This window comes from Bos javanicus, chromosome 9 (genome assembly GCF_032452875.1).
Source record: "Bos javanicus breed banteng chromosome 9, ARS-OSU_banteng_1.0, whole genome shotgun sequence".
NCBI classification, from domain to species: domain Eukaryota; kingdom Metazoa; phylum Chordata; class Mammalia; order Artiodactyla; family Bovidae; genus Bos; species Bos javanicus.
Window position 1 is genome coordinate 95,340,923 of NC_083876.1, and position 17,773 is coordinate 95,358,695.

At 43.3% G+C, this 17,773-nt stretch overlaps 1 protein-coding gene, 1 long non-coding RNA gene and 1 pseudogene across 11 annotated transcripts in view; 2 read left to right on the plus strand and 1 right to left on the minus strand.

Moving 5' to 3' along the window:
* The window catches only part of RSPH3 (radial spoke head 3), a 39,996-nt gene extending 35,532 nt beyond the window's left edge, over positions 1–4,464 (minus strand). For all 5 annotated transcript variants that reach the window (XR_009738612.1, XR_009738614.1, XR_009738613.1 and 2 more), the window contains exons 1-2: positions 3,788–4,464; positions 1,254–1,341 (exon numbers count right to left, since the gene is read on the minus strand). Coding sequence is in view for 2 of the 5 variants with exons in the window: in XM_061428447.1 (XP_061284431.1) it covers positions 1,254–1,341; positions 3,788–4,464 (765 nt within the window). In the remaining 3 variants the exon portion in view is untranslated. The remainder of the gene's footprint in view (positions 1–1,253; positions 1,342–3,787) is intronic.
* A 1,628-nt stretch (positions 4,465–6,092) lies between these two features.
* The window catches only part of LOC133254244 (uncharacterized), a 79,412-nt gene continuing 67,731 nt past the window's right edge, over positions 6,093–17,773 (plus strand). For 4 of the 6 annotated variants that reach the window (XR_009738618.1, XR_009738619.1, XR_009738620.1 and 1 more), the window contains exons 1-3: positions 6,093–7,276; positions 8,024–8,283; positions 9,984–10,155. This is a non-coding gene — a long non-coding RNA (uncharacterized LOC133254244). Of the gene's footprint in view, positions 7,455–8,023; positions 8,284–9,978; positions 10,156–17,773 lie in introns of all 6 variants that reach the window. The other 2 variants (XR_009738617.1, XR_009738616.1) reach the window with 2 other exon arrangements.
* LOC133254243 (small ribosomal subunit protein uS8-like) lies at positions 13,704–14,202 on the plus strand (annotated as a pseudogene).

A 17,773-nucleotide genomic window follows, 5' to 3' on the forward strand; every position in this document is an offset into this window, starting at 1 on the left:
GACTGGTTCCAAATCGGGAAAGGAGTACATCAAAGTGGTATATTGTCACCCTGCTAATTTAATTTATATGCAAAGTACATCATGCGAAATGCCGGGCTGGATGAAGCACAAGCTGGAATCAAGATTGCCAGGAGAAATATCAATAACCTCAGATATGCGGATGACACCACCCTTATGGTAGAAAGTGAAGATGAACTAAAGAGCCTATTGATGAAAGTGAAAGAGGAGAGTGAAAAAGTTTGCTTAAAACTCAACATTCAGAAAACTAAGATCATGGCATCCAGTCCCATCACTTCATGGCAAATAGATGGGGAAACAATGTAAACAGTGACAGACTTTACCTTTTTGGCCTCCAAAATCACTGCAGATGGTGACTGCAGCCATGAAATTAGAAGACACTTGCTCCTTGGAAGAAAAGGTATGACCAACCTAGATGGTATATTAAAAAGCAGAGACATTACTTTGCCAACAAAGGTCCATCTAGTCAAAGCTATGGTTTTTCCAGTAGTCATGTGTATGGATGTGAGAGTTGGACTATAAAGAAAGCTGAGTGAAAAGAATTGATGCTTTTGAACTGTGGTGCTGGAGAAGACTCTTGAGAGTCCCAAGGAGATCCAACCAGTCAATCCTAAAGGAAATCAGTCCCTAATATTCACTGGAAGGGCTGATGCTGAAGCTCCAATACTTTGGCCACCTGATGCAAAGAACTGACTTATTGGAAAAGACCCTGATCATGGGAAAGATTGAAGGCGGGAGGAGAAGGGGACGACAGAGGATGAGATGGTTGGATGGCATCACCAACTCTATGGACATGAGTTTGAGTAAGCTCCGGGATTTGGTGATGGACAGGGAAGCCTGGCATGGTGCAGTCCATGGGATTGCAATGAGTTGGACACGACTGAGTGACTGAACTGAACCAAACCACTTTTCAGTGCACAGTTCAGGGGCATTAAGTACACTCACGTTGCGCAACCACTACCACCGTTCATCTCCAGAACTTTTTTCATTCTGTGAAACTGAAACTCCGTACTCATTAAATAACACTTCTCTATTCCTCCATTCCCTGCCAACCACTATCTGGCTTATATTTTGCATACATTTTTTTTCCCCTTTCATTTTTCTAGCAATCCATCCTTATTTCATAAATGTTTTAGTCTGTAACAGATTAGAAATTTAAAGACAGAAACAAAAATTGCTCCTTCACCACAGGTAGTCTGGAGTACTCTGTGTCAGACAATTCGAACTGTACTTACCAGTGGTACTGACTGCAGGGCGTACGTGTTGCCTCGGATCACCCTTCTGTCATACATTATGTTTCCGTAATGCACAGGTTCTTCAGGTCTGTAAAAAAGTAAATTCTAAATTATGAGTGTAATGGAGCATTGGTATCTAAAAGTCAACTTTTCATTTTCAAAAATTAAAGTATATTTGATTTACAATATTGAGTTAGTTTCAGGTATACAGCAAAGTATATCAATTATACATACATAATATATATTTTCAGATTCTTTTCCACTATAAGTTATTACAAGATACTGAAAATATCTGTGCTATATAGTAGGTTCTTGCTATCTATTTTATATATAGTAGTGTGTATCTGTTAACCTCAGATTTCCACTTTATTCCTCATCCCCTTTCTTCTTTGGTAACCATAAGTTACTATGTCTGTGAATCTATTTCCATTTTGTAAATAAAAATTCTATTACTTTGGTAGATTCCACATGGAAGTGATATCATATGATATTTGTCTTTGGGGCCAACTCATTTTTAATAGGATTTAGACTAAGGTGAAACTATTTTAAGAAAATAGATTTTTTTTTAGCACCGTTGATAAAGTAGGGAAGTTCCACAATTAGGTGAGAGAAGGAAGATGTTGAGAATTATGTATGCTACATTGTTATGAAGAAGACAAAGGCCATGCAGACGTGTATCTGTATGTATATATTTGTATTCATACATGTGTACATAAACATGGGTGTCTGGAGAAAAGTACCAAAGTATTCATTCAAAGTCATTAATGTGGTTTGGAGGCAGGAGAGGGACAGCAGGTTTGCAAGAGAAGGGGCTAGAGAATAAGGCTGTACTAAGAATACCCACAGGCATGAATGAGTACATATATTTAAAAATTAGATCTGTGTGTGAATGTATACAGAAAGAAATTTGGGGAAAAAAGGAATTAGTTTATAAAAAAGTGGAGGAGAAAAAAAGTAGAGGGAGCCAAGTGCAGATTAATATGGAGAAGGAAATGGCAACCCACTCCAGTGTTCTTGCCTGGAGAATCCCAGGGACAGGGGAGCCTGGTGGGCTGCCGTCTATGGAGTCACACAGAGTCGGACACGACTGAAGCGACTCAGCAGCAGCAGTATGATTCCATTTCGGAAACAAAACCTTCCATATACACGTACATATGCTCCTCTGAGTGCACAAGCAAGAAGCTGTGGAAGAATAAGACTTAAGTTTGCTTACAACAGAGAAGCAGGAGTAGAGATGGGTGAGAGACAATTAACTTTGCCTTTATTACTCCTTATTTGTAATTTCCATTGGCTTCACAAGAATGTATTACTTTTATAAATTTGTAAACTGAAAAATCTAACAGACACATCCAAAAGAACTCCTCTCAAAGGCTTGATTCAGATTGCTTCAATATACCAATCAACTAATTCTCTAAAAAGAGAAATTGTTTCCAAGGAACCACCAATGATTCTTCTGTCATCTCTTGGTGTGATTTAATAGGAAGGATTTGTAAGCAACCACTTCAAGGCACTAGGAAATATTTCTCCAAGGAGTCCCTTTTAAAACTGAATTTAAAACTTTTATAATTTAAATGTTCTTATTTTGGTTTTCTTAAAGTGATAGGCATTTCTTATTAACACATGTCTTTATTGTCAGAATAAGATAATTATGATTTTAGACTCAGCTTGAAATAAGCATCAAGAACTCATGTTCAGCCTTTAATTCAACAATCTGTGTTGAGTGCTATCTGTCAGGTAGATCTTTAGTGAATAAAAGTCATAAAGGGTCTTGCTTCCATGGAGCCTGCATTCTTGGAAAGTTCTGCTGATTCCAAAATTTGAAGCATACAGAAAGAACTTTAAGAGAACCATAATATTTAACGCCCTTTCCAAATATGGATACCTGAATATTTGCAACACTGATGAAGTAAAAGTACAATTTGCAGTCCAACATGGAAGGAGAACCTGATTCCTGTGAAGAGATTTACGTGGCTCCCGTTATGGACACGCTACTGTGAGGTACACCTTTGTATCCCAGTTTCTTGTTATGCATAATACATAATATAAAACTAACTTTACAGCACTGGAGAGTAGGTAAGAAAATGTATGTTGGTGCTCCTAGAAGGTGCCTGCTTGGCACACAGTCGGCCAATAACCACCTGTTGACTCAATAATAAGTCGTTTCCCTGCACATGTTATCAATCATGCCAGCATCATGACCACTAAAAAGTTAACTAATTCCCTTTATTGCTTCAGTCCTCCACAACACAGGAGAGTTTCTTGTGCTGCTGCTAAGTCGCTTCAGTTGTGTCCGACTCCGTGCAACCCCCTAGACGGCAGCCCACTAGCCTCCTCTGTCCTTGTGATCCTCCAGGCAGGAATATTGGAGTGGGTTGCCATTTCCTTCTCCAGTAGAGTTCCTTAGGGAGAGAATTTATTTCTCAGAGAGCAAGGAAGGGAAAGCAGCATAGGCAGGTTCTGCCAGGGCCAAAAGATCAAGATCCCGCGGCCCCAGGATGAGGAGAGACCCCACAGAGGCCGGTTTGCTCACTCACTGCTGCATCAGGTCGTCCCGGTAACGGCGGCGCTGGCAGGGCAGGGCCCGGGGCCGGCTGGTGTAGGTGTAGGTGGCCATGGCCGGGGAGGCGCGCTCAGCCAACGTGGAGGTCGCGCTTGGGGTCGGCCCGCTTCCCTTTTGATGAAGCTTGGCTTCGAAGCAGGTGGGCACTAGAGTGTCGTGGGAGCCGGAGAGGTGCACGTAGTGCCAAGGGCAGGGATTCCGTGATGCGAGGAGGGGCGGCAAGAAGGGAGGCGGGCGGGCCGGGAGATTGCCGGGGCAGGAAGTAGGAGCTACACAGGGACGGTTCTGGGCACCACCGAACCCTCCCGCGGCGCCCGCGCCGGTTGCCCAGCAACCCAGCGTTCCGTCGAGGGGCGGAGCCTCGGGGCTGTTCCGGCTGGCGGGCTTCCGGGGAAGGTTGCCAGTGCGCCCGAGCACTTCCGGTTCTTGACTCTGCCCACCCGCGTCTTCCTGGTCAACGAGCCTGCGCATGAAGGAGGCGTGCCCGGCGGCCCCAGCAGAGGCCTGAGGAGGGCGGCGATGGTCCCCGGCCCCACTCTCGAGGGGCTCTCGGCGGGGCCTGGGTTGGCGCCGTTCACGCAGAGCCCGCTCCTCGGGGACCGCCCTTGGCCGTTTCTCCCGCGCCTGCCGCCGCGCCTCTGATCGGGCCATCCCCCTACGACCGCACACGCCTGCCGCCCAGCCTCCTATCTCTTGTTACGTGCCAGGGCCGGGCTGGGGGGCTTCCCCGTTGTCTCCGAGCACCGCCACCTCTCCCGCCCCAGGGTCCGCTTGCGTAGCTGGTCTGCCTTTTTCTTCTTTCCTTCCCTGCTTACCGTTCTGCTGCTAGTCCTTCAGGGGGCGGTCCTTGGGCGTGGAGGGCCTCCCCACAGACATCTTTTTGGTAAAGGGCCACTCCAGTATTCTTGCCTGGAAAATCCCATGGACAGAGGAGCCTGGTAGGCTGCAGTCCATGGGGTCGCTAAGAGTCGGGCACGACTGAGCGACTTCCCTTTCACTTTTCACCTTCATGCATTGGAGAAGGAAATGGCAACCCACTCCAGTGTTGTTGCCTGGAGAATCCCAGGGACAGAGGAGCCTAGTGGGCTGCCGTCTATGGGATCACACAGAGTCGGACAAGACTGAAGCGACTGAGCAGCAGCAGCAGCAGGGCGTCTTCTTGAGTCTTTTAGGGTCTCCTCTTGCCCTAAAAATGAAGCGTCAAGGGACGGGTCTGTCCTTAGAAACAGCAAATGCACTGGTTTTAGTGTTGGCGATGTGAAAGTACTGGGTTTGTGTAAGTGAAGCTTATGCTTCCCTGAGTGAACTGTGCTGTTGGAGAAGACTCTTTAGAGTCCCTTGGATTGCAGGGAGATCCAGCCAGTCCATCCTAATGGAAATCAGTCCTGAATGTTCATTGGAAGGACTGATGCTGAAGCTGAAACTCCAATACTTTGGCCACCTGATGCAAAGAACTGACTTATTTGAAAAGACCCTGATGCTGGGAAAGATTGAAGACAGGAGGAGAAGGGGAATGACAGAGGATGAGTTGGTCGGATGGCATCACCAATGCAACAATGGACATGAGTTTGAGTGAACTCTGGGAGTTGGTGATGTACAGGGAGGCCTGGTGTGCTGCAGTCCATGGGGTCGCAAAGAGTCGGACATGACTGAGCAACTGAACTGAACTGAGTGATAACAGTTGTTTGCCTTTGCGTTTGCATTCAGTTAAGTAGTGTGTGGATTTAAATCTGAATTCAGCACTGCACTAGCCCCATAGCTCCTGGCAAAGTAATGTTTTTGTGTTTCATATTGCAGATCTGCAAAAACAATCATTTAATGTCATTTCCTGACATGCAGCCAATTGGGTGGAAGTTCTTGTGGGCATTTTTCATTCTGAAATGCTTGGAGTATCAAATGGACGTGTCACACTGCTGGTTTAGACGTGTGTCTGGAGTTCGGTGGAAAGGTTGGAGCTAGAGATAAGAATTTGGTACTGGTGAGAGTTCAGAGGGTTTTAGAGACATTAAAAGTAAAAAGGAAAGAGTGTGGTCTTGGTGAAACCAAAAGTTTCAGGAGCAGTGGAGTCACCCTGGTTATTATGTAAGAAGTTATGTAAGATGAGAACTGAGAAGTAACCGTTGGGTTTGCCAGCATGGAAGTTGTCTGTGAACTTCACAAAAATAGCAGTTTCTGTGAAGTGGTGGGAACTGAGCCCAAGTGGAACAAAGGGAGGACAGTTTTAGTTGTGAGATGCAGTCTGTAACCACAGATTATTCTTTCCAGATGTTTTGCTATTGTCTTAACTACTTAGTGAAGTGCATGAGGCCTTTGAACGGTAGCAGCTCATGAATTAATAAATTTTTGCCACAAGGTGTCACTAATTCTTCATTAGCTTTTTCTGGCAAATAGAATAATTGGAGCACAAGCATACCTGTATTAAGGAAATACTATTTTTTTAAATCACATTTTAAAAATAGATCTACTAGAAGGTAATTGTTTACATTGTATAAAGTTTTCTGTTTAAGTTCTCTCTAGAATATTTGAATAACTGACTTATTGGAAAAGACCCTCGTGCTGGGAAAGATTGAAGGCAGGAGGAGAAGTGGACCACAGAGAATGAGATGGCTGGATGGCATCACAGACTGGATGAACATGAGTTTGAATGAGCGAGCTTTGGGAGTTGGTGATGGACAGGGAAGCCTGGCGTGTTGCAGTCCATGGGGTCCAAAGAGTTGGACACGACTGAGCAACTAACTGAACAAAGAATATTTGACATCTGTGCACAGGCCTAAAAGGACATATTGAATGCAAGGCTGGGAATCAGCAGGCTAGGGTTCTGGATTTAGAGCTCTGGATTGGGAGTTAGAAGACTGGGGTTCAACTCCAGTTTTACACTCACTAGCTGTGTGACCTCAGGCAAAATTTAAGTGATTTTTCATCTTACTGATTTTTTTAAATCTTTCATTATTATTTTAAAGTAACAGTAAATGCCACTTTACTCATCTCACTCAATTATTTTTACATGTCAAAACAGATGTGTATAACAGATGTTTAGAAAATGGTTAAGTGTGATGTAAATACAAGAGTTAAAACAACTTTTATAAAAATCACCTGTGCCCAAGTTTGTAGCAGTATAGGTACAATATTAAGCAGTTGTATTAGTGAAGATTATCATTTGCAATGGTAAGAATCCAGTTTCTTGCTTGGCTAGAAGGGCATGTTTTGAAGTTTATAAGGGGAGTTCAGGTGACTTCAGGAATGGCAGTGCTACAGGATGGAAGGGCTATGATTCAAATTTGATTAAAATCCCTGGAATCAGGGATTTGGATGACAGCAAAGTGAGCAGCCCTAACTTCCCTCTGTTTTTCCATCTGATCTTTATCTCTTTGGTTCCAGCTTGCTTTCTCCACTTAATAGGGAACATTGTGATGTTATGAAGGTTGTAGGACATCCACAGTACAGCATCCTGTAGCTTGAGAAGGTGAGAAGATGGAGCTGAAGGAGAAGATGCTATGAATTATCTTGATTTTGATGAGGAGAATATGAATTTCAAATTGATGAAAGCCAATGTCAACTAATACTGACTTTCAAATTAAAGAAAAAATAAAAAGCAAATGTTTTGGATGACCATCAGCAGATGAATGGATAAGAAAGCTCTGGTACATATACACAATGGAGTATTACTCAGCCTATTAAAAAGAATACATTTGAATCAGTTCTAATGAGGTGGATGAAACTGGAGCCTATTATACAGAGTGAAAATATCAAAAGATATTTGAAAATAACACACATATTTTCAAGTGCAATGTGACATTTACTAAGATCTTTGACTTAACCATTGAAAGCCTCAATAAAGTTAGGAGACTGAAAAAACCCAGAGGGTGATTGCAGAGAAGAAAGCATTTAAATGAGAAATTGATATCAAAATAAGAAAATGAAAGATACTTTTAAACATCCCATGTATTTGGAAATTAAATGCCCATTTTTAAGTGATGGGTGTATCTAAGAAGCCATAACAGGGAAGATTAGAAAATGTAATAGAATAAAAATGGAAAGAGAATTTACCAGGATTTGTTGCATGCAGCTGAAGCTGCTCAATGCAATTAAATACAATGTGGAGTCTTGAATAAGACATGAAATCAAATAATGGACACTAGCATAAAATTTTGTGAAATTTGAACAAAATCTGTATCACGTTAATTTCCTGTTTTTTTTTTTTTTTTTGCAGCATAGTATTTCTTTATATTCTCAGAATTGGATTATATATGCCTTTGAACTATGCCTTTGAATAGTCAGAGGAAGCTGAATCTCTAGAAGTGAGACTGTTCGGCATCCCTAAAAACACTGGCACTACCTATGAATAAGACAGGAAACCACAAGAAAAAGAATACTTGAAAGACAGCTAGATGCGACTGAAAGGGAGTGATACTACAGGCAAAAGTGCTTTCTGAGTGCCAGCGATGGTGCTGGGGCGCCGAGAAAAGGACGGTGAGTACAGCTGTCCTCACGGGTCTCGTGGGGTAACCAGGGGGGTAGAAACTTAAAACATTGTGTGAGACGTGTGATAACAGGGTGGGACCGGGTGCTGTAGGAGCTCAGGGACCCCTCACCCATGCTGGGGGTCATGGCAAGCTTCCTGCGTGAAAGGACACTGGAAATCAGGTCGTGTGAACTTGCAGGAGTTTGCTGGATGAAATGATGGGGGAAGAACACCACGTGTGAAGCCCAAGAGGTGAGAGAACGCCTAGAACCTTGAGGCTCTGAGAGCTTGCTGTGCCTGAATCAACATGAAGTAGGGGGGATTAAGAAATATGTGATTCAAAGGAGATTGATGATGCAATAACAATTCAAATCCACATTATGGAGAAGGTTGTTGAGTATCACATCACTGATTTAGAGAACCATCCTGAAAAATGTTCCCAGAACTAGAGGAAAGGATTAAAAATATTGACCCTACTGGGGCTTCCCAGATGGCTCAGACAGTAAAGAATCAACCTGCAATGCAGGAGACCTGGGTCGGGAGGATCCCCTGGAGAAAGGAGTGGCTAGCCACTCCAGTATTCTTAACTGGGGAAATCCCATGGACAGAAGAGCCTGGTGGGCTATGGTCCATGGAGTCACAACTGAGTGGCTGAGACAGATGATTGATATATAGCAGAGCAGATAATTCAACCTAAGCCTGCTATTCCTATGGTGCAATAGAAGTAACAACTAGACTTAATTTAACAACTGTTTCCTGAGTTAAGTATTAGTACTTGAATACACATCAAGAGGGTTCCCCACAATCCAAGAAAAACTAATGGCAACGTTTTTACATTACAAGGACATAGAGGACAGATCTTATGACAATTCAGGCAAAAAGAAGCAAATCCCCTTGCAAAAATGAAAATCCCACTGACCTTAGGCTTTTCTGTAACACTCAAGATCAGAAGACAATTAAACAACATCTATTAGAGTTTTCAGGGAAAATGCTGGGAACAACCTCACACTCAAAAAGTCCACTATTTTTCAAGGCAATGGCATTTACTTTCAGATTTGCAGCCTTGCACCAGACATTCCTGAAAGAAATGAAAGTGAAAGTCACTCAGTCGTGCCCAACTCTTTGCCACCCCATGGACTGTATAGTCTATGGAATTCTCCAGGCCAGAATACTGGAGTGGGTAGCCTTTCCCTTCTCCAGGGGATCTTCCCAACCCAGGGATCAAACCCAGGTCTCCCACACTGCAGGTGGACTCTACCAACTGAACTATCAGGTAAGCCCATTGACCATCCTGTCCCTCATTAAAAAAAAAAACAAAAAACTCACAAAAACACTAACAAAAGACAAGTCAAAATGAGAGCTCAGTAATGAGGGAACCATGATTCAGAAGGACTCATGAGACCAGCCTTACTTTGGACCACAATGTAGCTACTTGGTTGACCTCCGTGTGGTCTGGTCAGTTCTGGGGGCTGAGAGTGAAACTTGGCCTGCAAAGCTTCCCTGAACTGTTCCTCCTGAGGTAACTCCCATTTCCCAGAAAATATATTTCTCTTCCCACATGCTTTACCCCTTGTTTCAGAAGGAATGTCAAGTTTGATGACTGCTTAAAACTGATTCGGTTTCCAACATCTGGTAATATTGTCTTAGCTACTTAACCTGGTTGAAATACAATGTCGAGAGGAACTGAACACTCCTTTTCTCAGAACAGATCTGAATGCAGCGTACTGATTGGTTTCACGTCCAAGAGCCTCTTATACTTTCTGCATCTTTCAAACTCGGATGCTTGCCTGGCTTGTGGTACTCTGAACTGGGCGAGACGAGCAAACCGTGTATTAGCAGCCATTGCAGCCTGAAGCTTTGCTTTATCTCATCTGGGACTTGTGAGTATCCCCTTGTTAACCTATGGTTGGAACCAGCACGTTCATTATATACATATGATGCTGATGTTTAGAAATGTAGCTTATCTCTTTTTCTATTTCTTAAAGAAAATCTCAGAAGCAGATACACAATTTATCATTTCCTTTTCATCAAGGAAGTTAGTGACTCAGTTCAGCAGGAGCGATATTCATAAAGGAACAGGAAAAGGACTGAGAATCATAACATTTCTACTTACTGTTGCTGTGTAACCGGTTCCCCCAGAGACGAGCGTCTTCAGTAATAACCATTTTCTCAGGGTCCCACATCCTTTGGGCTAGGAATTGGAAAAGGGTGCAGTGGGGGTGGTTTGTGTTTATCCCGTGAAGCCTGGAACCTCAGTTGGTAAGACTGAGTCTCCAGTTAGAGGCTGGAAACTTCTGGAAGTTCTTCCACTCTCCTGTCTGGTGCCTGGGTTGTGATGACTTGAGTGCTAGGGCCACTGCTCAAAGCAGTTGCTAACTTGCCCAGACTCAAGGAAAGGGTCCATAGATCCCACTTGCAGTAGGAGGAGTGTCAAAAAGAAACGCTAAACTGAGAAGGGGATGGCACCCCACTCCAGTACTCTCGCCTGGAAAACCCCATGGATGGAGGAACCTGGTAGGCTGCAGCCCATGGGGTCATGAAGAGTTGGACACGACTGAGCGACTTCCCTTTCACTTTTCACTTTCATGCATTGGAGAAGGAAATGGCAACCCACTCCAGTGTTCTTGCCTGGAGAATCCCAGGGATGGGGAGCCTGGTGGGCTGCCGTCTGTGGGGTCACACAGAGTCGGACACGACTTAGCAGCAGCAGCAGCAAACTGCTTCCCTGGTGGCTCAGACGTCTGCCTGCAATGCGGGAGACCCAGGTTCGTTCCCTGGGTCAGGAAGATCCTCTGGAGAAGGAAATGGCAACCCACTCCAGTACTCTTGCCTGGAAAATCCCATGGATGGAGGAGCCTGGTAGGTTATAGTCCATGGGGTCGCAAAGAGTCAGACATGACTGAGAGACTTCACTTCAAACTGCTAATATTGGTTTTCTTTGGCTCATGGAATGGTGTTATGGATTGAATTTTCTCCCCTCCCCTGCAAATCATGTTAAAGTCCTAACCTTCAGAACCTTGGAGATAGGGTCTTTGCAGGTAGAGTTAGTTGAATTAGAACTATGTCATATTGGAATATAGTGGACTCCTAGTCCAATATGATTGGTGTCATTTTAAGAAGGGGAATTTAGGCACAGACCCCTCCAGGCAGGAAGCCCCATGAAGATAAAGACAGTGGTGTGGTGTTTCTGCAAGCCAAGGGAGCTACCAGAAGCTAGGGGAGAAGCCAGGAGAGACTTCCTTACTGCCTCAGAAGGACCCAGCCTGAGTCACACCGTGATCTTGTACTTCTAGATCCCATAGCTAGGAGACCATCAATTCCTGGTGTGTAAGCCGCCCACTTTGTTATAGCAGTCCTAGAAAACTAATTCAGATGTGTTTTAGTTTGTTTATAATTTTTAATATTTTTCATATTTTTGACAAGGAACGTATGTTTCTTTAAAAATGGGGAAAATACATTTATTTAATATAATAATTTCAATGTCTAACTTCCATAAAACATGGAACTATACCAAAAGCTTAAGTACGGTTTTATCTGTGTAATACAAGTATTGTTGTTCAGTCGCTCAGTTGTGTCCGACTCTTTGCAACCACATGGACTGCAGCCCACCAGCCTTCCCTGTCCGTCATGGTCTCCTAGAGTTTGCTCAAACTCATGTCCATTGAGTCAGTGATGCTATCCAACCATCTCATCCGCTGCCGCTGTCTTCTCCTTTTGCCTTCAATATTTCCCAGCATCAGGGTCTTTTCCAATAAGTTGCGTCTTTGCATCATGTAGCCAAAGTCCTGGAGCTTCAGCTTCAGCATCAATCCTTCCAATGAATATTCGTGGTTGATTTCCTTTAGGATTGATGGGTTCGATCTCTCTGAAGTTCAAGGGACTCTCAAGAGTCTTCTCTAGCACCACAGTTCAAAAGCATCAATTCTTCAGCACTCAGCCTTCTTTATGACCCAGCTCTCACATCCATACATGACTACTGGAAAAATCATAGCTTTGACTACGTGGACCTTTGTCAGCAAAATGATGTCTCTGTTTTTTTTTAATGCACTGACTAGGTTTGTCATAGCTTTTCTTCCAAGGAGCAAGTGTCTTTTAATTTCATTGCTTCAGTCACTGTAATTACAGTATAGGTATTTACAATTATAAACCATTACAAATATAGGTAATTAAAAAAATTCCTTCTATTTCTCTGTGCTGAAAATGTTTTCTGTTATAAGTGTGTGTCACTTTGTTATGGGAGGGAAAAGAGACCTCAGGAAGCAGCCATTACAGTAGAAAGAGTAAGGGCTTCAGGGAGCTGGCCCTGGGTCCTGCTGTGCTACTTAGTAATTCTCAGCCTGCTTCCTTATCTGAACATGGGAGGAATATTTCTGTGTTGCTGTGATGTGTCAAGGAATGAACATACCTGAAGCACCTAACGTGGTGCCTTATGAGCTCAGCCTTCACTCTCTATAACTTAACTGATAACTTCTGTGACTGTGATTATGGGGTAGGTACAAGACTGAAGTAATTCAAGAGCCATGAATGATTTTCCCTGATAGTGAAAGACTAAGGATGTGAAAAGCTAGGACATGGAGGGGTGGCTCTTACTGAGAAGCAAAGGCCATTTGAGCTAAGAGCCTCTACTTACCCAGGTTCCCCCTAAGGTTTTAGGAAGGATCAGGGCAAAAATGGATCAAATGGTCATGTGGCTTTGAAAAAATTTGCAAAAGATACTTTAAAATGCAATCAGTTAAGACTGCTGTCTCCTTCCACTCTGACCCCCACACCCACCCTGCCCTTGGATGGCCATGGAGTGGCCATGGGGCTTTGGGGGTTGGGATATGGGAAATGGATGCATTTACTTAGTTGAGATGTATTTATGCAGGGTGCTGTCACCTTCTTGAATAGATAAGCCATTGATAGCTGATCTGGGGTACTAGGGCCTTGCAGAGAAATTCCCACTGACCACTATGCCTGCTCACCCAGCTTGAGATGAATAAGAACACATATAAGAACAGTTAAAAAAATTGTTTATTTGAGTTTTGGCTATGCTGGGTCTTCGTCCCTTTGCACGGGCTTTCTCTAGTTGCTGCAAGGAGGGGCTACTCTTGATTGCGGGGCTTGTCTTGCTGTGGAGCGCAGGCTCTAGGCACTCGGGTTCAGTAGTTGTGGCTCGCAGGCTGTAGAGTGTGGGCTCACTGGTTGTGGTGAACAGGCTTAGTTGCTCTGTGGCATGTGGAATCTTCCTGGACCAGGGATTGAACCCGTGTCCGCTGCATTTGCAGGCAGAGTATTATCCACTGAGCCATCAGGGAAGTCCCTGTAAGAACACTTTTTACAGGGCCTTGTGCTGACAGTATGTGGGTACGTGAGGAGAAAAAAGGTTTGAAATATACGGGGCCAGAAAGTGTCTGTGGAAAGATTTTCCAGATTTTCCAGCCTCTATATGAAAGAAACGATCGAGATCCTCTTTCTGCCATCTTTCCGTGCCGCCAGAATGGTGCGCATGAATGTCCTGGCCGATGCTCTCAAGAGTATCAACAATGCCGAAAAGAGAGGCAAACGCCAGGTCCTTATTAGGCCGTGCTCCAAAGTCATCGTCAGGTTTCTAACAGTGATGATGAAGCATGGTTACATTGGCGAATTTGAAATCATTGATGATCACAGGGCTGGGAAAATTGTTGTGAACCTCACAGTCAGGCTAAGTAAGTGTGGAGTGATCAGCCCTAGATTTGATGTGCAACTCAAAAGATCTAGAAAAATGGCAGAATAATCTGCTCCCATCCCGTCAGCTTGGTTTCATTGTACTGACAACCTCAGCTGGCATCATAGACCATGAAGAAGCAAGACGAAAACATACAGGAGGGAAAATCCTTGGATCCTTTTTCTAGGGATGTAATACATACAAATAAAATGCCTCAGAGGACAAAAAAAAAAAAAAGAAACGATCGAAATCTCTCTAAATTTGACAAAAACCCTAAAAATGTACTTGACATGACTGAGTTGAGAAGCTGAAAAAAAGTATTCTAAACTATTAATGTTGATGAGAACACCATTTTAATAAAGTAAGCTAAAAAAACCCCAGATATAACTTTTATTCTTTCTGCAGAAAATGTTTATTTTATATAAATGTTTATTTATTTTACAAAATCTTTATTTATAGGAAGAAGCAATTTAAAAGGGTGTGTAGACAAAATCCTATTAAAAAGTGATTAAAAAGGATATGCAGAAAAAGGAACATTAATGAAATGTGTCTAGAGGTTGTTAATCACAATATTATGTAATTTTGAGAGGGGGATTTTGTTTGTTGTCAAACCACTGCTTCATTCAAATGATAACTTATCTAATGTGAACATTAAATTTATAATTTGTGATTTGTTTCTCTCCATATTTTTGTTTGCTTTTAAGTTTGTGTTTGTGAGTTTGCGTCCTTGTTCTCCAAAATGATGGAAGGCCCCTCAATACCTGGGTCTGACTTAAGAGAGCCCAGCTTTCAGATTAATCCTTGTTCTTCTCAGAAGTTGTTATTGAATCTGATGCTAATACTGAGTATTGAGCTTCTGTTCCATCTCCTACAGAAGAACTGAAAATTGGAGCAGCTATTTACCGATCATTTCCTTTTGATCTGGAAGGTTTCAGTGGGTCTGTCTAGTAAGACCTTGAGGATGCTGTTCACCTAGTCAGAGTAAAACCATGACTCAGAGTGTGAGAAAATGGCTCTCAGTTTCCTAGGATGTTTTAAATATAAAAACATGCTGTGCTTTTGAATAAAAAGTACAATTTAAAGCCAGTGGATGGAAATTTCCTATAAAAAGATACCAAAACCCCCCTCACTCTTCCTATTCTTAAAAATAAAAGTTGTTTTTGTCAGAGGATCTGAGACCAAAATACATTTTTTGAAATGAACTTGGCAGACTGTGATAAGGCCCATGAGCCCAGATTTCCTACCTTGGGCAGCCCCTCCACCATGCTCCTTCTGAACCCACCGTGCTTGGGTGTCTTACAGTTTCAAAACACAGGGGGAAAATAGACTTGCATGACAAAATTGTTTTTACATATATGTGATTTTAATTTGAACCCAGGAATTACTCTGTGGTTCTAAAAATATTTCAGGTCTGTGAAGCTCTATTACAGATTATTTATAGCAGGTTTATTACAGAAAGAACTTAAAACCAGTATCCAACCTAGAGTATTTACTACTCACCGCACCGCCCCCTGCCTCCCCCCCCACCCCATCCCCATGCTGGTATGAAGAAAAAGAGCATGTCTTCAGAATATCTGTGTTCAAATGCCAACTTCATTCTTTGGCAAGTTACTTAATTTTCTTATCTATAAAATATAGATGCTGATATTCACCGTGAACTTCCCCAATGGCTCAGCAGGTAATGAACCCACCCCCAATGTAGGAGATGCACGAGATGTAGGTTCAATCCTGGGTCAGGAAGATCCCTTGGAGGAGGGCATGGCAACCCACTCCAGTATTCTTGCCTGGAGAATCCCCATGGACAGAGGAGCCTGGCAGGCTACAGTCCATGGGGTCTTAAAGAGTATTGGACAAGACTTAAGGACTAAACAATTTGAAAATTTAGCTCTCCAGGCCAGTATCATGCTTTGCTCCACCCTAGATGCCTTCTGGGTGCATATTTGGGGGTGGCTCCAGTGGCTGCTGGCTTAGTGGCCGCAACATCCTTTGTTGAATGATATGGCAAGCAACGTTTTTTCATCCACAGAGGCAAGGGTATTAAATAAGATGACATTTTTAAAGCCTGGGCATTTGATAATATGAGCAGGGGCCAGCAGATGGTAGTTTAAATTTTGCCTATTTTCTGACTCTTTAATTTCTGGGAATGGCCAGACATTTTGAAAAATTACTATCTCCACCATGGGGTTGCATAGTCAGACATAAACATTCATAAATTACACCAACATTCACAAATTAGATTCGAAACAGGACTCAAACAATTTGTTTAAATGCTAATGTAACAAGAGGAATTGCATGCATGCAAATGAACACCTGTGAAAATTCTTAGGCAAGAGCTGCTAAGTTTAGCAACATTGGTTTAGCCATTTGAGAGCGGGAATCTCTTTTGGGGCCAGATGTCCAGTTTTGAAAGCTGTACTGTGTTGGGCACTGGGAAAATAAGCCTCCTGACTGCTCCTCATATGAGCACGAGAACCCAATGCAGCGAACGGCGGCCTGAAGCAGGTTAGGCTCCTTGCCTGTGGCCTGTGTGTGTGTGCGTGGTCAGTTGTGTCTGACTCTTTCCCACCCCATGGACTGTAGCCCATCAGGCTCCTTTGTCCTTGGGAGTTTCTAGGCAAGATTACTGAAGTGGGTTGCCATTTCCTCCTCCAGGGCATCTTCCCAACTCAGGGATCGAACCTGTATCTCCTGCATTGGCAGGTGGATTCTTTACCACTGAGTCACCTGGCAAGACCAGTTTTACAGATGGCTTTATTGCTTGGCTCTGATGGAATGTTTGTTGAACAGACAAACAATTCCTATCTTTAAAGGAGTTATTGAACTTTATAATTAAAAATCCCAGAAGGAATACATTAAGGTCGTGTGCATCTCAGTGTGTTTTGAGGACTGTGGATGTTCGCTGTAACTTTCAGGATTTAGACATTTAAATCTTGCCATAGAAAATATTTCTGAGCAATAAATGCATTGCTATCCAAGTGTCGTATTACCTACAGTTCTGCCAGAAACCAAGCTACGCTTTTTCTCATTTCCCAATACCTACATATCCATTAGGTGAGGACCTCCAGTTGTTTCTGGTTCCTTAAGACATTAATATATGTTTTGTAATGTATGTTTGGGCTGCATTGCCTTTTTACAGGCTGCTCAATTTTTATGTGTGTAAATGCCTCCATATACTTTAAATATGGAACATGCAGAAAGATCACATCTTATCCCTTCAATAAGCCTACTGGGGAGTGCGGGGGGAGGTTGTCAGAAACACCTGCCCAAGGCTGAGAGTTCTTTGTTAGGTGTTGCACACACATTGGAGAAGACACATGCCCAGTGGTATGGCGGAATGGACACTGAATGGACCAACCCCCCCAGCACAGTGCAACTATAAACTCCAGACAATCCACAAAGATCAACAAAGGGATATGGAGAGTGAACAAAGGGATACGCAGGCAGAGGGGAGTTGAACGTCAGAGGAAGGTGTATATTTCCTGGCATCAGCTCTGACCGGAGGATGGGACATGGTCAAAAAGGGTGTGTGACTGATTGAAACTCCAATGGAAGATCTATCGTGTTCTGGCCCAAGGAAGCAGAGGGTGGAGCCTGGGGCAATCACAGCAATGAGAAAGTGAGGGATTGCCCAGAAGAGAGGTGACCTGAATTCTGTGTTTGAACACTGCACAAGGCAGACTTGGGTTTGGAGTACAGCTGGTTATCTGCGGGCTACACCCCGAGAACAGGAGGGTCAACTAAGAGTTGTGAGCATCCAGGGGTCTTGATGGAGGAGGTGGGGATTCCAGAATCAATTCCCCAAGGATCCTGAG